Source organism: Ipomoea triloba, chromosome 13, assembly GCF_003576645.1.
Source record: "Ipomoea triloba cultivar NCNSP0323 chromosome 13, ASM357664v1".
Lineage (NCBI taxonomy): Eukaryota > Viridiplantae > Streptophyta > Magnoliopsida > Solanales > Convolvulaceae > Ipomoea > Ipomoea triloba.
In genome coordinates, this window is record NC_044928.1 from 6,586,052 (window position 1) to 6,595,090 (window position 9,039).

The following is a 9,039-nucleotide window of genomic DNA, read 5'->3' on the forward strand; positions in this document are numbered from 1 at the left end:
GGGTTGTGAAGTTAAAATGTTATTTTAAGTTTAGTAAAAAATATTATTGAAGTTATTTGATTTTGATTGGGTGAGATCTTCTGGTTAATTAGAAGAACGAGTTTTAAAAGTCTGGTGCTTGTTAAAAGTTTGTTGCAAAGTCTGATGCTTGTTAAAAGTCTACTGCAAAGTTTGCTACTTGTTAAAAGTCTGTTACTTGTTATTTAAAAGTCTATTGTATGTTATTTACAGTAGAGGTTAACAACATGGTATACTACTATTAAACAACAGAGGTCTTTTATATATATATATATATATATATATATATATATATATATATATATATATATATAGAGAGAGAGAGACATTGACTCATATGTGGCCTGAAGCACTCATGCGGTCGTGTGGCTGCATTTTTGTTGTTGGATTGGAGTAATCTAATGGTGACAATATAATCTTAGTGTTTAGGAAATTGTAATTCGTGTATGTTAAGTGGAGGGTGTTATGGTAATTTTAGTATATATATTACATGAATTGAAATTGTGCATATTAGTACATGGTGTGGTACGTTTTATTACGTAATGTGGTACATTTAACTGTGTTGTGGAATTGTGTGTTTTAATATATCTTCTGGTGCATTTTCATACGTACAATGGTGTGTAACTGTGTTGTGGAATGGTGTGTTTTATCCGTCCTCTGGTACATTTTAATACCTAGAATGATGTGTATTTTAACCCATGTTTTTTAACAAGTGTAATAGTGCATGTTTATAATCTGGGATGGAGATTTTCAATAAGTGGAATTGTGCATTTTAACACACGTTGTGGTGCATTTTAACACACGTTGTGGTGCATTTTAATACGTAGAATGATGCATATTTTAGCATATGTTTTCTAATATGCGTAATAGTGCATGTTTATAATCTGACATGAGACACGTTGTGATGCATATTAATACGTAGAATGATGCGTTTTATTACGTATGTTGATGCATTTTAAGTGAATATGTGCATTTGGTTATAGTGTGGAATGATGTGTTTAATCTGTCCTCTGGTGCATTTTAGTATGTAAAATGGTGTGTATTTTAACACATATATATTGAGCGTTGATTTGCTGCCACACCTAAGGAGCATGCCACATCTACTCTCTCTAACTATATATATATATATATATATATATATATATATATATATATATATATATATATATATTTTAATGACCATCTATCAACATCTCAAGAATTCTATTGTTCACATAAACTAATTAAAATCAACAAGACGAAGGTAATTTAGTATTTGAAAATTTTAAAATTGACAGTTCAGTTGAATGTGACTTGAATAACAATATGGTTGGAGCTATATAAGACTAGACTTGTAAGAATAGGCATATCCATAGAGAAATTATTTGGTATGTGGATTTGATTGCTGGGTATATAAAATGCAGCTTTAATTTGTCCCTTGGTTTGCATATGCTTGCTTAATGAGCCTTTGAATATATGGGTTGAAAGCTTTGCTTGCACAGATCTTGTTGGTATCATGTGGCCCAGATGCACATGAGAAACTGTTTGTGTCAAAGAATACTCATTGCATGTTTTTTAAACAAGGCAACTCTGATCAATGATAGCCATTTCATTTCATTTGGCATGCAAATATAAATGAGATACAAAGACACATGCAGCTTTACACATACCAATTCTAAAAGAAATAGATCAACTAAGTTTGTAAAGAAAGTTTGCATTGCATCCATATGGAGTAGAAAAGAAATACTCCGTAGTAATAAGTAAAAATTTGAGTATGGATCATCTGTGGCTTCCAACCTCAAAAGTGCAGATTCCCATTTCAACTTGCCAGTCTCAAATCTGCTTAGCAAAAGCAACAACAAAAGGGCTATACTGATCCAACTTAATTGACTAGAAGTTCAAAATTTCTGTTGAACACCAAAGCAACTCTTCCATGCTTTCCCATAGAAGCCATTCTCCAAGTCACAGGTAAACCTTTTCAAACTCTCCTCACTACCCTGTTTACACTGAAAAGAATGCAACAAACACATTATCATAAACACAAATTGCAGAGCAGTTAGCAACTGGAGAGGTGTATGTTTCGCGACATAATTTTAATTCATTCTGTGATTCTAGAGAAATACATACAGCTTTGAGCTTCCCCATTTTTTATTTCCAACCGTTAGTTGTTGGCAAATTGAATGTGGTTCAATAGTAATGAAATCAAAGTACAAAGCAATATCAGACTAATATAATTTCTCTGTTAACAAACTTTTCATTCTCTGATCTGTTGGGGAAAGGCATGCATATTTTGCGGGTTCTGCAACCTCTTTGAAGAATTGAATACGATTTTTTGCAAGCAATTTCAAGAACATGATGCATCTGTAGTCTAGAGCATTCAGTAGCTTAAAAGAAAATGGTTTTTAAAAAAAGCACAAGAAAGACTATGGGATTTGAAAGCCCTATCTTAGAAACCAAGATCACTGTAAGATCTTTGATTCGATACCTTACAGGATGCATGAAATGGATGCAATCAATCTCATGAATAAGTTTTTAGAATTTTACTTAGTCTTGCGAATCAATATTAATTAGCCAAGTTTAGACAGAACATATCCTTCTATTAGAAGGAACTGAAATAACCAAGCAATTCTGCTTACCTCTAGATCTTCAATACTCGAGACTAGCAGCTTGACAATTTTTCAAAAAGGTATTCAATTAGCATATACCAATCTGCAAAATCATATTTGTACTTGATTTTAATTGCAAAACAAAAAAGAAACAGAAACAGATATGTAAATTAGCATATAGGCACCAGATGAAATATGAATTTACCAGCTTGGCAGCTTGCCCTAGTCACCAACATGGTTGCTTCAAAAAGATAGAACTTTAACATTAGATTTCTTTCACAATGTTTGGTGATAAAAAGTCAAACCAATCTTCTATGACAGATAGATGTTGAGCCCATGTTTCAGTACCATCTATTATCAACTTCTATATACTCATCAGTAGTAAGTTTATTACATTTATGAGGAATCATCAACTTTTAACCAAAGAAAGTAACTACATGAGCTATTTACTATCTTGGCAATACTACAGTGAGAAAACCTAGTTTCACATTCACGAGGAATCATCAACTTTTAACCAAAGAAAGGAACTACATGAACTATTTACTGTCTTGGCAATACTACAGTGAGAAAACATAGTTTCATTTCATTTAGCAAGCAGATACAAAGACACATGCAGCATCACACATACCCTTTTTAAATAACTGTTAATTCACTGCGAGAGCCCGACCAGGGTGTCTTGTACAGACTCTTCTATTTGTGATTCATTGTATTTACGGATTGTGACCTACGAAAAAGTAGTGCAAAACAGAGAAAACAAAATGAGATCAGATCAAAAAAAGAAATAGTAACAAGTTTGTAAAGAAAGTTAGCATCCATATGGAATGGAAATGAAATAATTGAAAATGGATCATATGCTGTAGCTACTAACCTCAAAAATGGTGTTTCCCATTTCAACTTGGCAGTCTCGAATCTGCTTAGCAAAAGCAACAACAGAAGGGCCACACAATCCAACTTAATCGATTGCAAGTTCAATTTTCTGTTAAACACCAAGAGAACTTTTCCAAACAATAACATCTCAAGACATGGGAAATCGACGGTGTTGGAAGTTACTGGTAAACCTTTTCAAGTTCTCCTCACTACATGTCTGTTTACACTGAAAAGAGTGCAAAACACATATCATCATCATAAAAATAAATAGCAGAGCTGTTAGCAACTAAAGAGGTATAAGCATTGGGAGATAATTTCATATTGAGAAATATATAGCTTCTCCATTTATTATTTCAAACTGTGAGTTGTTGGCTAATTAAATGTTTTGCTCATTTGATCCTTCTATTAGAATGAATAACCAAGATTCCTCTAACATTAATGAGGAGTCATTGACTCTTAACCAAAGAAAGTAACTACTTGAGTCTATCTATGGCCTTGACAATACTACAGTGACAAAACCAGATCTAGCAACACTGCAATTGGTACATATGTATTTGTGTACATACACATGAAGTTTTTAAATCTCTAATATACCCTCACCACATATAAACATAAACTACTAATTCAGAATTTCAGATCATTAAAAACTTCAAATAGATTCTTTCAAAAAAAAAAAAAAAAAAAAATCAAATAGATAAAGTAGTAGTAGCAAGAATGGTGTGAAAGACAAATATGATATATTTATATGAGAGGTTTTTAACCTGACGCCAAAAAAAAAGAAGAAGTAAATATGTAATTGAATAAATTTTTTACTTTCCTAGTTATCCAGGAAAAAGAATTCCACCCTTATAGGTCGGATATATTTTTCTTTATTTTAAGGAACCTAATTCCTAATTGACCCGAACTTCCCTATGTCAAAGGCTTTACTAAAAATGTAAATAATTTCTTCTTACCTTTTAAATTCCAGGAAAGTTCAAATTTTTCTGACTACCAAACGTCGTCTGAAAGTGTGAGACTGGCCAAGTTGTCTTGTATAGACAGATCTGTACATGCTTTTCGGTGATTTGCAGTGCAGGGTTTTGATCTATGAACACATAATGCAAAAAATGTAATGAGATCAGAAAAAGTAAAATAGTAATAATAAAAAAAATCAGCATTGAATAGAAAAGAAATAAAATTAAGAATGAAGCATGCTTTAGCTTCTAACCTCAAGATTTCCATTTAAACTAGAAAAATCCATGGATATTCTCTTCTGTTGTAACTGCTTAGCAGAAGCGACAAGGGAAGAGAGACATCCCTCCAACTCAATTGACTCCAACTGGTAACCTATAAAATCCTTCGGCATCTGTTCCAAACAATTACAGGATCTTAAGACTAAGTGTCTGAGGTTTATAAAGTCATCCGAGGAGCTAACTACCCACTGCTTGAGTTCTTTAGCTTCAATGAGCAAATATCTTAAATTACAAAATCCTTTTTGAGCTACTTCCCATACAATTCCATGAAAAGCATTTTCCAGCTTCAGCACCATAAGATTCGGTAACTTGGCAATTACATTTAAATCCCCCTCAGAAATATTAGTCCCACTCAACTTCAACTTCTTCAGTCCTGAAGGAAACCTAGCGAGTTCTGGAAGGGCTACATTGCAACCAAAAGAGACTGAGATGCTTAGCTTCTTAAGCCATTTAAAATAGTCAAAATGATCCAAAATAATAGGATTACTGCAACATCCTCCAATGTGATTGGGCTCAATGTCATCTTTCAGGAAAATTTTCAGATTTTTTATGTTAGGGAACTTGCTGTACACCTTTTTTCTGCAATGAAGTGGTCTCACCACCCAACATAATGTTTGTAAATTCTTTTTATCTGCACTTGGAGGATCCACCAAATATGAATTGCCAAGTTCAAGATGCCTTAAGTGTGGTGGCTTCCAAATACTAGATGGCAAATGGACTGTTGGTGCTCCATTACCGGAAACAACAAGTGTCTCTAAATTTGGATTATTTGACACTACATCATCCAGATCCAGGAACCATTGTGTTATGGATAGGTATCTCAGAAAAACTAAATCCCCTAATTGCATTGGCACCCTTTGAAGTGATATAGAAGAATCAAAAGCCAAAACTTTCAACAGCTTGAGAGGAACAAACATTTTAGGATTTTTATGGAAGAAGAAAATGGAGCGAGGGATGTTTGTACCAAAGAGCACATAATAGTCAAAACTATGTGAGTAAAAACTTAGCCAACGACAGGAATTTGCAAACTCTTTTAATGGCAATCTTGGATGTTGCTGAGTATTTATTGTACACAAAATACCTTCTTTTTGTGTTTCTCCTACGCAGAAGCTATGCAAGGCACTGTGCATTCTACAACTCTTGATTTTGCCTTCAGAACTTTGATCTTCAATTAAGAGAAGGCTTCTATCAGTAAGCTCCTGCAAGCACTTATAAGCTTCATCTTCTAACTCATTATGATTCAATGGCTCTGGCTTTACAAATCCCTCACCAATCCACGACCTTATAAGCATTTTAACTAGAATTTTTTTACGTTTTGGGAAGACTCCAAAGTATAGAAAGCAAACTTTCAAATGATGTGGCAATATATTGTAACTGACAGTGATTGAATTGCGATCTAGAATTCCCAACGACTCTAATTCCTTTTCAATCTTTTTCCACCCTTGTTGTATGTTGTTGCATTTAGATAAACGCTTGGCAACTTCAACAATTAACTGGGGTAATCCATCACATTTCTCCACAACATGGGTCCTAATTTTTTCAAATTTAGGGGCCAAGTGCTCTTCAATAGAAAGGATATTACAAAATAGTTCCCAGCTTTCTTTTGGACCTAGCAAAGTCATGTAATGGATATAGCTGTTCCAGTAGTCATATCGGTTGAAGTGTCTAGTGGTTAGTAATATGCAACTTCCATCTATGTCATCAGGAACACACTGCCTGACACACTGCCTGATGCAAGTCATAGCTTTATTGCTCATAATGTTGTCCAAAACAATTAGGTACTTCCTACCACGTAAGCATTTGCGTACCTGCATTTCTAGTTCATGTGGAGTGCTTCCCTTTTTAATTACATTTGGCTCCTCTGGCGTAATTGACTGAAGAAGTTGGCTTAGCATTCCGCTCTTATTGTTGTCTTGAGCCATAGTAACCCAACCTCTTACATCAAAATGTGATGCAACTGATGGATCTTCATACACATTTCTTGCTAGAGTAGTCTTTCCAATACCCACCATTCCAACAATTGAGATTATCTTTCGTTTATTACGGGAAGAAAAGAGCTGATCCTTTATCAGTCTAAAATAATGGTGACGGGAAGCAAAGAGCTGATCCTTTATCACTCTACAATCATGGTGACGGGAAGAAAAGAGCTGATCATTTATCACTCTACAATCATGGTGACGACCAACCATTCTTCCCTCTGGCTTTAGAAAGCGATGCAAGGATCCATCAAACTCAACATTCGCAGACTTGGAAGCAGCATGTTTTAACCAAGTATTTGATGGTTGAGTTTCATTTGCCTCATCAACTTCATTGCTTCTACTGTTGATTATCTTCAACAACTTTGCTGCTCTTCCCGCTGCTTCTTGCACGGTTTGATTGAGCTGGGAAGTTTTTTGTTGATAATCAGTGTCGTCTTTGGCCTGAACTAAATTTTTTACTTGTGTTTCAATGTCATCTCCAGCCGTGAGTACAAAGGATCTGATTTCGGTTTCCAAATCATTGATTGTAGCAGCACCACTAGACTCCAAGTGGTCTTGCAAAGAAGAAAGGTTTTGGAAGAAAGATGTCATTGCTGCTCTATTGTCAAGAGGCACTATAGGGTTGGGATGCAAAAAGTCGTAATAAAATTTTGTCATGAAAGTATTTAAAGCATCACTAGCCAGCTCTCTTCCATTTTCTTCTTGTTTGGTTAAAATGTTCAACAACTTTGTTGCTTTTGATGTTGCTTCTTGCAAGGTTTGATGTAGTCCCCTGGAATCTTTTTCTTGAGAAAAGTTGTTTAGTTGTATTTCGATGTCATGCTTAGCTTTGAGTGCGAAGTTTCTGATCTCTGTTTCCAAATCCTTATCCTTGGTTGTAGCACAACCGCCACTTAATTGCTGCCGCAGAAAGAGTTGCAGAGAAGAGAGGTTTTCCAATAAAGTGGATTTGATTCCCGCTTTATCATCATCAATTGTTTCCATGAGAGAAGTTAAAGCAGCAAAAGTCGTCTCCCTCTCTCTCTCATGCTGTTCTTCTTTGAAGATAATGTTCAAAAACTCGGCTGCAATTTTGGCTGCTTCTCGCAAGGTTTGACGGAGTCTCTGGGAAACTTCTCCTTCATGCTGAGTGTGTTTGGCTAGAAGAAAGTCGCTTAGCTGTATTTCGATGTCACTTTCAGTTTCGAGTGCGAAGTTTCTGATTTTGATTGCAGCAGCACCTCCATTGGAATTCCTCTGCAGAGAATTAAGCTTCCACAAGAAAGATTCCGCTTCATCACCAAGATACACCGTTGGGAAGGGTTGCAAAAAGTGATACCTCAATTTTGGGATGAGATTAATTAAAGCAACACTAGCCATCTCTTTCTCACTTACACATGACTCCTTTTCCCTGGTTAGAATCTTCAACAGATCTGTTGCATTTGTTGCTGCTTCTCCCAAAGTCTGATGCAGTAGTTCGTATGTTGCCCTAAAACACATGTAATCATCACTCGGTTGTCCCGGGATCTTCATTTTCTTTTTAGGGCGTATCCCTGTGTGTTGAGCCAGAAGGAAGTTGCTGAGTTGAATTTCAATGTGGTCTTCAGCTTTGAGTGCAAAGTCTCTGATTTCGATTTCCAAATCTCTGACTCTGACTGCATCGCCACTGGATTCCATCTGGAGAAGGGCTAGCAAAGAAGAAAGGCTTGCAAGGAAAGAGTTGATTCCTGCCCGATCATGGAGAGACAGCTCCCCTACTCTTGGGGCGGGTTGCAGAAACTCAAGCTCAATGGTTTTAATCAGAGAAGTTAAAGCAATAGAAGCCATCTCTCAATTGCAATTTTCGGTGTATTTCCAGGTAAGAATATGTACCAGTGTTTTTTAAGTTTTCTTCTGCAGGTTACTGTGGTTTTCCTCTGGTTTGCTTGACGGAGTTTTCCTCTTATTTTCTTGGCGAGTTCCCTCATGGAGCGTAAAACGACAAGAATGGTTATGACTTATGTGAATCTCGTCTTAGAAAATAAAGATGACAATGAAAATGTCCTTTTTCTGAGTTATAAAATGCAGTTCACTTCAGGTGGTAGCTTACCCTTTAATAAACTAATCAATTATCTCATAGATTTAAGACAAGGTGTTACTTTCGGATGAAATTATTGTCAATGGACCGAAGAATAAAGTTAAATATTGAGGTAGTGTACAATTTTTTTTTAATTTCCTTTTTCAAATTTCTTTTTACTTTTTTTCTTCATCTTTTTCTTTCCCTCCCACTTTTCTTTTCTAATCATTCATATACAAACTTCTCAAAAACCTCAACTATTGAAGATGATCGTAGGAGGTGTTGAATATTTACTACACATAAAATATCTTTTACTTGAGCTT

The 9,039-nt window shown here is 35.3% G+C and overlaps 1 protein-coding gene across 1 annotated transcript; it reads right to left on the reverse strand.

Annotated features, from left to right (window-relative positions):
• Positions 1-1,586: 1,586 nt before the first annotated feature.
• On the reverse strand, positions 1,587-8,656 carry LOC116002201 (putative late blight resistance protein homolog R1A-4). Its single transcript, XM_031242274.1, has 7 exons — positions 4,678-8,656; positions 4,424-4,554; positions 3,472-3,696; positions 3,232-3,327; positions 2,809-2,844; positions 2,634-2,706; positions 1,587-2,003 (listed from the first exon to the last, which is right to left on the reverse strand). The coding sequence occupies exons 1-2, from the start codon at positions 8,485-8,487 to the stop codon at positions 4,444-4,446; spliced, it is 3,921 nt and encodes a 1,306-aa protein (XP_031098134.1). The 5' UTR covers positions 8,488-8,656; the 3' UTR covers positions 1,587-2,003; positions 2,634-2,706; positions 2,809-2,844; positions 3,232-3,327; positions 3,472-3,696; positions 4,424-4,443.
• Positions 8,657-9,039: the final 383 nt, after the last annotated feature.

Bases quoted from the DNA above. Each gene is read 5' to 3' on its own strand.
- LOC116002201 (XM_031242274.1), bottom strand. From the start codon at position 8,487: ATGGCTTCTATTGCTTTAACTTCTCTGATTAAAACCATTGAGCTTGAG. The intron at 4,555-4,677 runs GTTAGAAGCTAA...ATGTGTTCATAG, and splicing joins GTTTAAATGGAAATCTTGAG to ATCAAAACCCTGCACTGCAA.